Here is a 16426-nt window from a genome sequence, read left to right on the forward strand (position 1 = left end):
CAGCGCAAAAGACTAATGCCACCATTATCGCCCCAACTCAATATCGCGGGAGGCGCAGCCAGTGGTGCTACAGCCACTGACTGCCTCTTTAGGCGCTAACAAGTGGCGCTACTCACCCAATTTCTCCCCCATAGAGTCTTACCGAATTGTTTGGTTTTAAAACAGGTACAATGGGAGCTGCCCATTCTGAACATTTCACGGGTTCCAGTATGTTCTCTCTCAAAAGACGGTCAAGCTCAACCTCTACCTTCGGTTTCATGGCATACGGCACAGGTCGTTGTTTAAAAAACCTTGGCAGTGCCTCCTTGTCTACATAAATCTTAGCTGGGGGGCCATTAAATGTGCCAAGTTCTTCCTTGAACACGTTCTCATGTTCAATCAACACTTCTTGCAAAGACAACTGTTTGCCTCTCTCTATTTGATTTATTGCTCCCCAATCTAATTTAAATGTAAGAAGTCACACAACACCAGGTTATAGTCCAACAGCTTTATTTGAAATCACAAGCTTTCGGAGTGCTGCTCCTTCGTCAGGTGAAGGAGCAGCGCTCCGAAAGCTTGTGATTTCAAATAAAGCTGTTGGACTATAACCTGGTGTTGTGTGACTTCTTACATTTGTCCACCCCAGTCCAACTCCGGCATCTCCACACCAATCTAATTTAAGTTCATGTATCCAGCCCCGACCTAACAAGTTTGGTCCAGAACCCGATACTACAACTACAGATAGCTGTTCCACGGTGTCCCTGTGTTGCACAGTTACAGTAGCTGTACCCAATGTCACCACTCGTTCACCGGTATATGTTTTAAGCTGCATAGAGCAAGACTTTAACTCTGGAACTTTTGCACAGTTCCACAATTTTGAGTACTCCTCCCTGTTCATTATGGTCACACCGCATCCTGTATCCACTTCAAAGTTGACCTTAGAGTCATTTACTATCAGTTGCAATGTGATAGGAGCCACTTTTGGAATGTTCTCTACCATACTATGCATTATGAACATGTCGTCTTCTTTCCCAGCTTCTCCGCTGATGTGATGTGCTCCCTGTTTTTTCACTTCTCTTCCTAGGTTTTGCTTTCTCCCTCTTTTGGTTTATATTCCTCCACGGTTGCTTTTGCCCTGCATGTACGTTTTATGTGTCCTTTTTTCCCACTCTTGTGGCACTTTTCCTCCAGAAACCTGCATTCCCTCGCCAGGTGATCGCCATTGCATCTATAACATGCCTTTACATACTCACGTTGTGGTTTCTGATGCAACTTTAACTTGTGCACAATATTCTGATCTGCAACTTGCTTTGTAGTAGCCCAGTCTGAACCTTGTATTTCTTTTAAATCTCGGTTCGCTGTCTCTATGGCTTGAGCAAGTTCCAACGCTTTTTCATACGTAAGCCCAGTCTCGGACAATAATCTCCGCTGCATTCGATCATCCATTATCCCGCAATCTAGCCTATCTCTCAGCATGTCTTTCAGGTTGTTCCCGTAATTGCAATCATGTGCCAATTTCCTCAACACCGCTACATAATCCAATACAGTCTCTCCCGGTTTTCTGTTCCGTGAATTAAATTTGAAACGCTGTACAATCTCACTCGGTCTGGGATTGAAATGGTCCTTTAACAAGTCCACTAAGTCAGCAAATGATGTGTCTCCAGGCTTTGCAGGACTGCCTAAGTTTCTCATTAAACTATACGTCTGACTTCCCATGGAAGTGAGCAAAATAGCTCTCCTTTTTCCGACATCATTTATATAATTTGCTTCAAAGAAATGCATCAGCACCTTGCAGTATACATCCCAGGTCTGCATCTGAACATCAAAAGAAGAGATCTTTCCTACCGTAGCAGCCATGATCCTCTATTCAGTGCTCTTTTTCTTTCTTCGTCAAGATGTGATCAGTTTATCCTCGTCGCCAATATGTGATATCCGAGTGGTAAGGTCCGAAACTGAGAAAAGCGAGATCTTAGGAACAAAACCCAACTGTTTAATTACACGGTGTAGCAGAGAAACATCTCTTACAGGCTGCAGGCAAACACACACAATTCTTACTGCACGATGGCAAGATGGAGGATTCACCTCTAGTCATACCCATAAGGCAATGCCACATTACCGTATAAACTGGTGTACCAGGACATTGAATACATGACCCATTACCTTAAAAACTGGTAAATCTGAACCCTTAATATTTGACTCCATCTGGTGGATAATTAAGCATTACATCCCAGATTACTATAATGGGACAGTGTGGAGGGAATTTTACTCTTTATCTAACCGGTGCTGTACCTGCCCTGGGAGTGTTTGATGAGACAGTGTAGAGGGGGCTTTACTCGGTATCTAACTCATGCTGTACCTGCCCTGTGAGTGTTTGATGGGACAGTGTAGAGGGAGCTTTACTCTGTATCTAACCCGTGCTGTACCTGCCCTGGGAGTGTTTGATGGGACAGTGTAGAGGGAGCTTTACTCTGTATCTAACCCGTGCTGTACCTGCCCTGGGGGTGTTTGACGGGACAGTGTAGAGGGAGCTTTATTCTCTATCTTACCCGTGCTGTACCTGACCTGGGAGTGTTTGATGGGACCGTGTAGAGGGAGCTTTACTCTGTATCTATCCCGTGCTGTACGTGCCCTGGGAGTGTTTGATGGGACAGTGTAGAGGGACATTTACTCTGTATCTAACCCGTGCTGTACCTGCCCTGGGAGTGTTTGATGGGATAGTGTAGAGGGAGCTTAACTCTGTATCTAACCTGTGCTGGACCTTCCCTGGGAGTGTTTGATGGGACAGTGTAGAGGGAGCTTTACTCTGTATCTAACCCCGTGCTGTACCTGCTCTGGGAGTGTTTGATGGGACAGTGTAGAGCGAGCTTTACTCTGTATCTAACCCCGTGCTGTACCTGCCCTGGGAGTGTTTGATGGGACAGTGTAGAGGGAGCTTTACTCTGTATCTAACCCGTGCTGTACCTGCCCTGGGAGTGTTTGATGGGACAGTGTAGAGGGAGCTTTACTCTGTATCTAACCCGTGCTGTACCTGCCCTGGGAGTGTTTGATGGGACAGTGTAGAGGGAGCTTTACTCTGTATCTAACCCGTACTGTACCTGCCCTGGGAGTGTTTGATGGGACAGTGTAGAGCGAGCTTTACTCTATATCTAACCCCGTGCAGTACCTGCCCTGGGAGTGTTTGACGGGTCAGTGTAGTTGGAATGTGATTCTCCTCGATGCTGGCACTGAGTGTCAGATCGATTTTTCCCCCTGTACTGATGTCCCCTAATCTGCTGTGGGTGGGGAATGGTTAAACTGCTGAGAGGAGCAGTGAAGCCTAGTGGAGAGGTAGAGTGTGGGAGTTAACGGCTTTCTGTTATAGATCTCGGATGCACTTTACAAAGTCCACCCTCTGCTGGGGCTGCTGTTGGCCTTCTCTTAGCAACACCCCGGTGTTCCCCTCAGCACCTGACGACATCTGTGTGATTCAATGATTTTAATTGAACGTGAAGGCTGTGACTGTTTGCTGTGAAGTTCATTGCCAACTGATAAGCCCTGTTAAGTGTTTCCTGATGGGCATGCACCCTCGAGTCCGCCGTTCCTGCCCAGTCGCTACCACTCGCAACCCAGGCGCCCTCCGCACGGAATCTCAACTTGCAAATATAAATTCTCGCACGGAAGGCGAACGCGATGCCCGGCCAATGGCCTGCGAGGACGGATATTCCCTGACTAGCTGCTCGCTGCGGTGGGAACGGATGTGGTTGCCTTGATTTTGCCGCCCCCAGCTCGCCCCGCCACCCCTCTCCTTCCACCGTCCTTGTCAGGTCGTCGAGATTATCAGGATGTTCGCGTCACTCCTCTTTATTTTTACTGATTTCCTGTGAGCTTCCATTCACGGTTGGGCCAGGTGGCTGAACCGGAAAGCAGCGCCAAAGCTGGCCGAGAGCCTTTATAACGGCAACATCGGAGGTGGAGAAAAACCACAACAGAGAAGCGAACCAGTGTCGGTAAGAATCGGGTCTCCCCCGATCCGATGGAGGTGGACCATCTGTTCATCGCGCTGGAGGCTGGCCTGGCCCTCGGCGTGATCGGCATCAACCTGCTGGTATGCGCCACCGTCTACTTGCGCCGGGAGCTGCGGACGCTCACCAACTACCTGATCGTCTGCCTGGCCCTGGCCGATTTGAGCGTGGGGGCCCTGGCCGTCCCCTGCTCCATCGCCCTCAGCCTGGACCTGACCGTCTGCTTCACCGGCTGCCTGCTCATGGCCTGCTGCCCGCTGATGGCCACCCAGTTCTCCGTCTTCGTGCTGCTGGCCATCGCGGTCAATACCCACCTGAAGATCCGGCAACCGGGCAGGTAAACTGTCAGCCCGCCTTTCCGGCTTTTATTTCACGTCGCCTTGGCTGGACTCGCGACTGCTCCGACTTTCCTGTGGACCAACTTCCATCCTCCGTAAACTTGAACTTGTCCAAATCTCCGCTGCCCCATGTCCTAACTCGCACCCAGTCCCGTTCACCCATCACCCCCCTGTCGCTCGCTGAACTACATTGGCTCCCGGTCCGGCAACGCCTCGATTTCAAAATTCTCATCCTTGTGTTCGAATCCCTCCTCGCCAACTCCCTATCTCTGTAACCTCCTCCTGCCCCTACAACCCTCCCTATCTCTGTAACCTCCTCCAGCCCCTACAAAACTCCCTATCTCTGTAACCTCCTCCAGCCCCGACAACCCTCCCTATATCTGTAACATCCTCCAGCCCCCTACAACCCTCGCTATCTCTGTAACCTCCTCCAGCCCCTACTAACCTCCCTATCTCTGTAACCTCCTCCAGCCCCTACTATCCTCCCTATCTCTGTAACCTCCTCCAGCCCCTACAACCCTCCCTATCTCTGTAACCTCCTCCAGCCCCTACAACCCTCCCTATCTCTGTAACCTCCTCCAGCCCCTACAACTCTCCCTATCTCTGTAACCTCCTCCCACCCCTACAACCCTCGCTATCTCTGTAACCTCCTCCAGCCCGTACAGCCCCCCCATCTCTGTAACCTCCTCCAGCCCCCTACAACCCTCCCTATCTCTGTAACCTCCTCCAGCCCTTACAATCCTCCCTATCTCTGTAACCTCCTGCAGCCCCTACAACCCTCCCTATCTCTGTAACCACCTCCAGCCCCTACAACCCTCCCTATCTCTGTAACCTCCTCCAGCCCTTACAACCCTCCCTATCTCTGTAACCTCCTCCAGCCCCGACAACCCTCCCTATCTCTGTAACCTCCTCCAGCCCCTACAACCCTCCCTATCTCTGTAACCTCCTCCAGCCCCTACAACCCTCCCTATCTCTGTAACCTCCACTAGCCCCTACAACCCTCCCTATCTCTGTAACTTCCTCCTGCCCCTACAACCATCCCTATCTCTGTAACCTCTTCGACTCCCTCCCTATCTCTGTAAACTGCTCCAGCTCCCACAACCCTCCCTATCTCTGTAACCTCCTCGACTCCCTCCCTATCTCTGTAACCTCCTCCAGCCCTACAACCCTCCCTATCTCTGTAACCTCCGCCAGCCCCTCCAACCCTCCCTATCTCTGTAACCTCCGCCAGCCCTACAACCCTCCCTATCTCTGTAACCTCCTCCAGCCCCGACAACCCTCCCTATCTCTGCAACCTCCTCCAGCCCCTACAACCCTCCCTATCTCTGTAACCTCCTCCAGCCCCTACAACCCTCCCTATCTCTGTAACCTCCTCCAGCCCCTACAACCCTCCCTATCTCTGTAACCTCCTCCAGCCCCTACAACCCTCCCTATCTCTGTAACTTCCACTAGCCCCTACAACCCTCCCTATCTCTGTAACTTCCTCCTGCCCCTACAACCCTCCCTATCTCTGTAACCTCTTCGACTCCCTCCCTATCTCTGTAAACTGCTCCAGCCCTACAACCCTCCCTATCTCTGTAACCTCCGCCAGCCCCTCCAACCCTCCCTATCTCTGTAACCTCCGCCAGCCCTACAACCCTCCCTATCTCTGTAACCTCCTCCTGCTCCTACAACCTCCCTATCTCTGTAACCTCCTCGACTCCCTCCCTATCTCTGTAACCTGCTCCAGCTCCCACAACCCTCCCTATCTCTGTAGCCTCCTCCAGCCCCTCCAACCCTCCCTATCTCTGTAACCTCCTCCAGCCCCTCCAACCCTCCCTATCTCTGTAACCTCCTCCAGCCCCCTACAACCCTCCCAGATCGCTGCGCTCCTCCAATTCTGGCCTCTTTCACATCCCCCCCAATTGCCATTGCTCCGCCATTGGCGGTCGTGGCTTCTGCCGCCTGGGCCCCTGAGCTCTGGAATTCCCTCCCTAAACCTCTCCGCCTATCTCCTCCTTTAAGACGCTCCTTAAAACCGACATCTTAGACCCAGCTTTTGATCGCCTGTCCTAATATCTCCTGATGTGGCTCAGGGTCAAATTTTGTTTGATAATCGCTCCTGTGAAGCACCGTGGGACGTTTGACTATGTGAATTGAAAAGTAGGGAAGTTATGCTAAATCTGTATCGAACCTTGGTTAGACCACACTTGGAGAACTGCGTAGAGTTCTGGTCACCATATTATAAAAAGGATATAGAGGCACTGGAGAGGGTGCAGAGAAGATTTACAAGGATGATACCAGAAATGCGAGGGTACACCTATCAGGAAAGGATGAACAGGCTGGGTCTCTTTTCTCTTGAAAAAAGGCTGAGGGAGGACCTAATAGAGGTCTTTAAAATGATGAAAGGATTTCAGAGTGGATACAGAGAGAATGTTTCCACTTGTGGGGAAGAGCATAACTAGAGGCCATCAATATAAGATAGTCACTAATAAATCCAATAGGGAATTCAGGAGAAACTTCTTTACCCAGAGAGTGGTGAGAATGGGGAACTCGCTACCACAGGGAGTGGTTGAGGCGAAGAGCAGAGATACATTTAAGGGGAGGCTGGACAAGCATCTGAGGGAGAAGGGAATAGAGGGTTACGCTGATAGATTGAGATGAGGAAAGAAGGGAGGAGGCTCGAGTGGAGCATAAACACCGGCATGGACTGGTTGGGCCGAATGGCCTGCTTCTGGGCCGTGTATCCGATTTGAAAGGCGCCACATAAATGCAAATTGTTGTAGTTGTTGTTTACAGAATTAGATCGAATTACTGGTCTGTGCCGGTGTTTGTGCTCCACACCAGCCTCCTCCCACCCCTCTTCATCTCACTCCATCAAAACCAGCCTCCTCCCACCCCTCTTCATCTCACTCCATCAAAACCAGCCTCCTCCCACCCCTCTTCATCTCACTCCATCAAAACCAGCCTCCTCCCACCCCTCTTCATCTCACCCCATCAACACCAGCCTCCTCCCACCCCTCGTCATCTCAGCCCATCAAAACCAGCCCCCTCCCACCGCTCTTCATCTCACCCCATCAACACCAGCCTCCTCCCACCCCTCTTTATCTCACCCCATCAACACCAGCCTCCTCCCACCCCTCTTCATCTCACTCCATCAACACCAGCCTCCTCCCACCCCTCTTCATCTCACCCCATCAACACCAGCCTCCTCCCACCCCTCTTCATCTCACTCCATCAACACCAGCCTCCTCCCACCCCTCTTCATCTCATCCCATCAACACCAGGCCCCTCCCACCCCTCTTCATCTCACCCCATCAACACCAGCCTCCTCCCACCACTCTTAATCTCAGCCCATCAACACCAGCCTCCTCCCACCCTTCTTCATCTCACCCCATCAACACCAGCCTCCTCCCACCCCTCTTCATCTCACCCCATCAACACCAGCCTCCTCCCACCACTCTTCATCTCACTCCGTCAACACCAGCCTCCTCCCACCCCTCTTCGTCTCACCCCATCAACACCAGCCTCCTCCCACCCCTCTTCATTTCACCTCTTCAACACCAGCCTCCTCCCACCCCTCTTCATCTCACCCCATCAACACCAGCCTCCTCCCACCCCTCTTCATCTCACCCCATCAACACCAGCCTCCTCCCACCCCTCTTCATCTCACCCCATCAACACCAGCCTCCTCCCACCCCTCTTCATCTCACCCCATCCACACCAGCATCCTCCCACCACTCTTCATCTCACCCCATCCACACCAGCCTCCTCCCACCCCTCTTCATCTCATCCCATCAACACCAGCCTCGTCCCACCCCTCTTCATCTCATCCCATCAACACCAGCCTCCTCCCACCCCTCTTCATCTCACCCCATCAACACCAGCCTCCTCCCACCCATCTTCATCTCACCCCATCAACACCAGCCTCCTCCCAACCCTCTTCGTCTCACCCCATCAACACCAGCCTCCTCCCACCCCTATTCATCTCACCCCGTGAACACCAGCCCCCTCCCACAGCTCTTCATCTCATCCCATCAACACCAGCCTCCTCCCACCCCTCTTCATCTCATCCCATCCACACCAGCCTCCTCCCACCCCTCTTCATCTCATCCCATCAACACCAGCCTCCTCCCACCCCTCTTCATCTCACCCCATCAACACCAGCCTCCTCCCACCCATCTTCACCTCACCCCATCAACACCAGCCTCCTCCCACCCCTCTTCATCTCACCCCATCAACACCAGCCTCCTCCCACCCCTCTTCATCTCACCCCATCAACACCAGCCTCCTCCCACCCCTATTCATCTCACCCCGTGAACACCAGCCCCCTCCCACAGCTCTTCATCTCACCCCATCAACACCAGCCTCCTCCCAACCCTCATCATCTCACCCCATCAACACCAGCCTCCTCCCACCCCTATTCATCTCACCCCGTGAACACCAGCCCCCTCCCACAGCTCTTCATCTCACCCCATCAACACCAGCCTCCTCCCACCCCTCTTCATCTCATCCCATCAACACCAGCCTCCTCCCACCCGTCTTCATCTCACCCCATCAACAGCAGCCTCCTCCCACCCCTCTTCATCTCACCCCATCAACACCAGCCTCCTCCCACCCCTCTTCATCTCACCCCATCAACACCAACCTCCCCCCACCCCTCTTCATCTCACCCCATCAACACCAGCCTCCTCCCAACCCTCTTCATCTCATCCCATCAACACCAGCCTCCTCACACCCCTCTTCATCTCACCCCATCAACACCAGCCTCTTCCCAACACTCTTCATCTCACCCCATCAACACCAGCCTCCTCCCACCCCTCTTCATCTCACCCCATCAACACCAGCCTCCTCCCACCCCTCTTCATCTCACCCCATCAACACCAGCCTCCTCCCAACCCTCTTCATCTCACCCCATCAACACCAGCCTCCTCCCACCCCTCTTCATCTCACCCCATCAACACCAGCCTCCTCCCACCCCTCTTCATCTTACCCCATTAACACCAGCCTCCTCCCAACCCTCTTCATCTCACCCCATCAACACCAGCCTCCTCCCACCCCTCTTCATCTCACCCCATCCACACCAGCCTCCTCCCAACCCTCTTCCTCTCACCCCATCAACACCAGCCTCCTCCCAATCCTCTTCATCTCACCCCATCAACACCAGCCTCCCCCCACCCCTCTTCATCTCACCCCATCAACACCAGCCTCCTCCCACCCCTCTTCATCTCACCCCATCAACACCAGCCTCCTCCCAACCCTCTTCATCTCACCCCATCAACACCAGCCTCCTCCCACCCCTCTTCATCTCACCCCATCAACACCAGCCTCCTCCCACCCCTCTTCATCTCACCCCATCAACACCAGCCTCCTCCCAACCCTCTTCATCTCACCACATCAACACCAGCCTCCTCCCATCCCTCTTCATCTCACCCCATCAACTCCAGCCTCCTCCCAGCCCTCTTCATCTCACCCCATCAACACCAGCCTCCTCCCAACCCTCTTCATCTCACCCCATCAACACCAGCCTCCTCCCACCCCTCTTCATCTCACCCCATCCACATATCCTTCTATTCCTTTCTCCCTCATGTGCTTATCCAGCTTCCTCTTAAATGCAACAATGCTTTAATCCTTTAATCCTAGAGTGTTGAACAGTGGAATTAAAAATTAAAAATCTGTTTAGTTACCTAACGAAAATCCAACAGTGTGGCGACATTTAGCAGCAGACAGGAATTAATACTGTGCTGTATTTTAAAGGTTTTTTACTTAATTCATAGAGACATAGAAATGACCCGCCAATTTCCCGCACGGTGGGAACAGTAAATGCTGACCCCACTAAGCTTTCTGAGGAAGGATGTTCTTGCCATGGAGGGAGTTCAGCGAAGATTCACCAGGCTGATACATGGGATGGCAGGAATGATGTATGAGGAGAGATTGGGTCGCTTGGGCTTATACTCACTGGAGTTTAGAAGAATGAGAGGGGATCTCATTGAAACTTATAAAATTCTAACAGGACTGGACAGACTAGATGCAGGAAGGATGTTCCCGATGGTCGGGGAGTCCAGAACCAGGGGTCACAGTCTAAGGGTAAGGGGTAAGTCTTTTAGGACAGAAATGAGGAGGATTTTCTTCACCCAGAGAGTGGTGAACCTGTGGAATTCTCTACCACAGAAGGCAGTTGAGGCCAATTCATTAAATATATTCAAGAATATTTCTTAAGGCTAAAGGGATCAAGGGATATGGGGAGAAGGCAGGGACAGGGTACTGAATTTGAATGATCAGCCATGATCTCATTGAATGGCGGAGCAGGCTCGAAGGGCCGAACGGCCTACTCCTGCTCCTATCTTCGATGTTTCTATGTTTTCTAAATACAGAGATAGATAGCTGAAGCAAAAAAATTTCAGCAGAGTTAACATATTTCCCTGAGTTATACAACTTTACATCAATTGCAGATCCATTCACTGAGGATTCGCGCAGAATTCTTCAAAGATTCGTTCTTGGGATGTGGGCATCACTGGCAAGGCCAGCATTTATTGCCCATCCCTAATTGCCCTCGAGAAGGTGGTGGTGAGCCGCCTTCTTAAACCGCTGCAGCCCGTGTGGTGTTAGGGAGGGAGTCCCAGGATTTTGACCCAGTGACGATGAAGGAATGGCTGATAGGATGGTGGGTGACTTGCAGGGAAATTTGGAGGTGCTGATGTTCCCATGCATCTGCTGCCCTTGTCCTTCTAGGTGGTACAGGTCGCGGGTTTGGGAGGTGCTGCCGTAGAAGCCTTGGCGAGTTGCTGCTCCTCCGACAGTGCGGCGCTCCCTCAGTACTGCCCCTCCTAGAGTGCGGCGCTCCCTCAGTACTGTCACTCTGACAGTGCGGTGCTCCCTCAGTACTGTCCCTCCAACAGTGCGGCGCTCCCTCAGTACTGCCCCTCCGACAGTGCGGTGCTCCCTCAGTACTGTCCCTCCAACAGTGCGGCGCTCCCTCAGTACTGCCCCTCCGACAGTGCGGTGCTCCCTGTGGCAAACCACTGTAGTTCACTGTGTTCACTTGTTGTTGTTGTTGTTGTTGTTGTCGTTCACTCTTGTTTAACTGTTATGTCTGACTATGCCTCAGCTGACTCCGCCCTCGGCTACCGAGTATAAGGACGGCCGCATGGCAGCTCCAGGCATTCGGTCATCCACTAGAGGCATAGTCCTGATCTGTCTGAAGTGCAATTCAGTAGTTAATAAAAGCCTGTCGTTCTGAACTCTGCTCAGCCTCTCATTAGAATTGATAGCGCATCACTCCCTCAGTACTGACCCTCCGACAATGCGGCGCTCCCTCAGTACTGACCCTCCGACAATGCGGCGCTCCCTCAGTACTGCCCCTCCGACAGTGCGGCGCTCCCTCAGTACTGCCCCTCCGACAGTGCGGCGCTCACTCAGTACTGCCCCTACCACAGTGCAGCGCTCCCTCAGTACTGCCCCTCCGACAGTGCGGTGCTCCATCAGTACTGCCCCTCCTAGATAGCGGCGCTCCCTCAGTACTGCCCCTCCGACAGTGCGGCGCTCCCTCAGTACTGTCCCTCCGACAGTGCGGCGCTTCCTCGGCACTGCCCCTCCGACATTGCGGCGCTCCCTCAGTACCGCCCCTCCGACAGTGCGGCGCTCCCTCAGTACCGCCCCTCCGACAGTGCTGCGCTCCCTCAGTACCGCCCCTCCGACAGTGTGGCGCTCCCTCAGTACCGCCCCACCGACAGTGCGGCGCTCCCTCAGTACTGTCCCTCCGACAGTGCGGCGCTCCTTCGGCACTGCCCCTCAGACAGTGCGGCGCTCCTTCAGTAATGCCCTTCCGACAGTGCAGCACTCCCTCAGTACTGCCCCTCCAACAGTGCGGCACTCCCTCAGTACTGCCCCTCCGACAGTGCGGTGCTCCCTCAGTACCGCCCCTCCGACAGTGCGGTGCACCCTCGGTACCGCCCCTCCAACAGTGCGGCGCTCCCTCAGGACCGCCCCTCCGACAGTGCGGCATTCCCTCAGTACAGCCCCTCCGACAGTGCGGCGCTCCCTCAGTACTGCCCCTCCTACAGTGCGGCGCTCCCTCAGTACTGGCCCTCCGACAGTGCGGCGCTCCCTCAGTACTGTCCCTCCGACAGTGTGGCATTCCCTCAGTACGGCCCGTCCGACAGTGCGGCGCTCCCTCAGTACTGCCCCTCCAACAGTGCGGCGCACCCTCGGTACCGCCCCTCCGACAGTGCGGCGCTCCCTCAGTACCGCCCCTCCGACAGTGTGGCGCTCCCTCAGTACCACCTCTCCGACAGTGCGGCACTCCCTCAGTACAGCCCCTCCGACAGTGCGGCGCTCCCTCACTACTGCCCCTCCTACAGTGCGGCGCTCCCTCAGTACTGCCCCTCCGACAGTGCGGCGCTCCCTCAGTACTGTCCCTCTGACAGTGCGGCATTCCCTCAGTACTGCCCGTCCGACAGTGCGGCGCTCCCTCAGTACTGCCCCTCCGACAGTGCGGCGCTCCCTCAGTACTGCCCCTCCGACAGTGCAGCGCTCCCTCAGTAACGCCCCTCCGACAGTGCGGCGCTCCCTCAGTACTGCCCCTCCGACAGTGCAGCGCTCCCTCAGTACCGCCCCTCCGACAGTGTGGCGCTCCCTCAGTACCGCCCCACCGACAGTGCGGTGCTCCCTCAGTACCGCCCCTCCGACAGTGCGGCGCACCCTCGGTACCGCCCCTCCGACAGTGCGGCGCTCCCTCAGTACCGCCCCTCCGACAGTGTGGCGCTCCCTCAGTACCACCTCTCCGACAGTGCGGCACTCCCTCAGTACAGCCCCTCCGACAGTGCGGCGCTCCCTCACTACTGCCCCTCCTACAGTGCGGCGCTCCCTCAGTACTGCCCCTCCGACAGTGCGGCGCTCCCTCAGTACTGTCCCTCTGACAGTGCGGCATTCCCTCAGTACTGCCCGTCCGACAGTGCGGCGCTCCCTCAGTACTGCCCCTCCGACAGTGCGGCACTCCCTCAGTACTGCCCCTCCGACAGTGCGGCGCTCTCTCAGCACTGACCCTCTGACAATGCCGCGCTCCCTCAGTAACGCCCCTCCGACAGTGCGGCGCTCCCTCAGTACTGCCCCTCCGACAGTGCAGCACTCCCTCAGTACAGCCCCTCCAACAGTGCGGCACTCCCTCAGTACTGCCCCTCCGACAGTGTGGCGCTCCCTCAGTACCGCCCCTCCGACAGTGTGGCCCTCCCTCGGTACCGCCCCTCCGACAGTGTGGCACTCCCTCAGTACCGCCCCTCCGACAGTGCGGCGCTCCCTCAGTACCTCCCCTCCGACAGTGCGGCGCTCCCTCAGTACCGCGCGGGCTAGATATATGCGGTCACGTCTCTTGCGCGGGACCCTCTGACTCGGAGGCGGGGTTGCGACCCACCGGGCCACGGCCGACACAATGGGCAGAATTCCATTTGGCCCCCACTTCCAATAGTTTCATTTGTTTGGGCTCCTTTTCTCAGGTACAGCACCCTGATAACCAAGAAACGCATCACGCTGGCGATCACCCTCTGCTGGATCTTGGCCCTGGCTGTCGGCTTCACCCCGGCGATGGGCTGGAATGACTTCGAAACCTTCGTCCCCCTGTCGCCCAACGCCACTCTCCCCGTGGAACAAGCTGCCATCAGGCAGAGGATCTCCCTGCTGGGTTTCTTCCCCCAGCCCCTCGAGCTCACGAAGCCCGCCAACCACAGCCGGCCGGCGGTGGGCCCCTGCTCGTTTCGCGCTGTCGTTTCCCTCAACTTCATGGTCTTCTGCCTGTTTTTCTGCTGCACCCTCCTGCCCCTCTCGCTGATGCTCGGCATTTACACGGACTCCTTCAGGATCGTCCGCAAGTACTTCAACAAGCAGCAGTTCCGCTCAGCCAAGCGCGGGGAGGTACAGACGGCCAAGACCCTCTTCCTGATGGTGGGCCTCTTCTTCCTGTGCTGGATGCCCCTCAACGTGGTCAACAGCCTGGCCTTCTTCTGCCCCAGCTGCAGCCTACCCCGCTGGCTGAGGAACCTGGCCGTGATCCTCTCCCACGTCAACTCGCTCGCCAACCCGTTGGTCTACGCCGTGAGGAAGAGGGATTTCGGGGCGGCCTTGCGGGCTGTCTTCCTCCGCTGTGTGTTGTGCGCCCCTGGCTACAAGTCCGGCGTCGCCGGCGCCAAGGTCGCCCCGGTAGCCCAGGCCGCAGAGCCACAGCGCTCCAGCCGCGTCGGAGGAGGAGGTGGCACCGGCTGCAAGGGGGCCAAGGGCTGAATGTTGGACTGGGGACGCGGGGGCTTGATGTGGCGCTCGGCCTGCCCGGCCTCCCTAAACTAGAGCTCATCCAAAACTCCTGCTGCCCCCGTCTCCTAACTTGCACCCAGTCCCGTTCACCCGTCACTCGCTGAACGACACTGGCTCCCGGTACGGCAACGCCTCGATTTTAAAATGATCATCCTTGTTTTCAAATCCCTCCATGGCCTCCTCGCCCCCTTCCAATCGCTGTAACCTCCTCCAGCCCATACAACCCTCCCTATCTCTGTAATCTCCTCCAGCCCCCTACAGCCCTCCCTATCTCTGTAACCTCCTCCAGCCCCGACAACCCTCCCTATCTCTGTAACCTCCTCCAGCCCCTACAACCCTCCCTATCTCTGTAACCTCCTCCAGCCCCCTACAGCCCTCCCTATCTCTGTAACCTCCTCCAGCCCCTACAACCCTCCCTATCTCTGTAACCTCCTCCAGCCCCTACAACCCTCCCTATCTCTGTAACCTCCTCCAGCCCCTACAACCCTCCCTATCTCTGTAACCTCCTCCAGCCCCTACAACCCTCCCTATCTCTGTAACCTCCTCCAGCCCCTACAACCCTCCCTATCTCTGTAACCTCCTCCAGCCCCTACAACCCTCGCTATCTCTGTAACCTCCTCCAGCCCCTACAACCCTCCCTATCTCTGTAACCTCCTCCAGCCCCTACAACCCTCCCTATCTCTGTAACCTCCTCCAGCCCCTACAACCCTCCCTATCTCTGTAACCTCCTCCAGCCCCCACAAACCTATCTCTGTAACCTCCTCCAGCCCCCTACAACCCTCCCTATCTCTGTAACCTCCTCCAGCCCCTACAACCCTCCGTATCTCTGTAACCCCCTCCAGCCCCTACAACCCTCCCTATCTCTGTAACCTCCTCCAGCCCCTACAACCCGCCCTATCGCTGTAACCTCCTCCAGCCCCTACACCCCTCCCTGTCTCTGTAACCTCCTCCAGCCCCTACAACCCTCCCTAACTCTGTAACCTCCTCCAGCCCCTACAACCCTCCCTATCTCTGTAACCTCCTCCAGCCCCTACAACCCTCCCTATCTCTGTAACCTCCTCCAGCCCCTACAACCCTCCCTATCTCTGTAACCTCCTCCAGCCCCTACAACCCTCCCTATCTCTGTAACCTCCTCCAGCCCCCACAAACCTGTCTCTGTAACCTCCTCCAGCCCCCTACAACCCTCCCTATCTCTGTAACCTCCTCCAGCCCCTACAACCCTCTGTATCTCTGTAACCCCCTCCAGCCCCTACAACCCTCCCTATCTCTGTAACCTCCTCCAGCCCCTACAACCCGCCCTATCGCTGTAACCTCCTCCAGCCCCTACACCCCTCCCTATCTCTGTAACCTCCTCCAGCCCCTACAACCCTCCCTAACTCTGTAACCTCCTCCAGCCCCTACAACCCTCCCTATCTCTGTAACCTCCTCCAGCCCCTACAACCCTCCCTATCTCTGTAACCCCCTCCAGCCCCTACAACCCACCCTATCTCTGTAACCTCCTCCAGCCCCCTACAACCCTCCCTATCACTGTAACCTCCTCCAGCCCCTACAACCCTCCCTATCTCTGTAACCTCCTCCAGCCCCTACAACCCTCCCTATCTCTGTAACCTCCACCAGCCCCTACAACCCTCCCTATCTCTGTAACCTCCTCCAGCCCCTACAACCTTCCTTATCTCTGTAACCTCCTCCAGGCCCCTACAATCCTCCCTATCTCTGTAACCTCTACAACCCTCCCTATCTCTGTAACCTCCTCCAGCCCCTACAACCCTCCCTATCTCTGTAACCTCCTCCAGCCCCCTACAACCCTCCCTATCCCTGTAACCTCCT

At 55.3% G+C, this 16426-nt stretch overlaps 1 protein-coding gene across 1 annotated transcript; it reads left to right on the top strand.

Annotated features, from left to right (window-relative positions):
* Positions 1-3991: 3991 nt before the first annotated feature.
* LOC147110009 (adenosine receptor A2b-like) lies at positions 3992-14569 on the top strand. The gene is made up of 2 exons (XM_086002454.1): positions 3992-4317; positions 13789-14569. Exons 1-2 carry the CDS (start codon positions 3992-3994, stop codon positions 14567-14569), a joined length of 1107 nt encoding a protein of 368 aa, XP_085858580.1.
* The last annotated feature ends 1857 nt before the right edge of the window (positions 14570-16426 follow it).

This window comes from Somniosus microcephalus, chromosome 12 (genome assembly GCF_052327205.1).
Source record: "Somniosus microcephalus isolate GS21.2 chromosome 12, FLI_Smic_1.0, whole genome shotgun sequence".
Classification (NCBI taxonomy): Eukaryota; Metazoa; Chordata; class Chondrichthyes; order Squaliformes; family Somniosidae; genus Somniosus; species Somniosus microcephalus.

Coding starts and splice junctions, on each gene's coding strand:
- LOC147110009 (XM_086002454.1), top strand. CDS start 3,992: ATGGAGGTGGACCATCTGTTCATCGCGCTGGAGGCTGGCCTGGCCCTC. Junction 4,318..13,788: donor AAGATCCGGCAACCGGGCAG/GTAAACTGTCAG, acceptor TCCTTTTCTCAG/GTACAGCACCCTGATAACCA.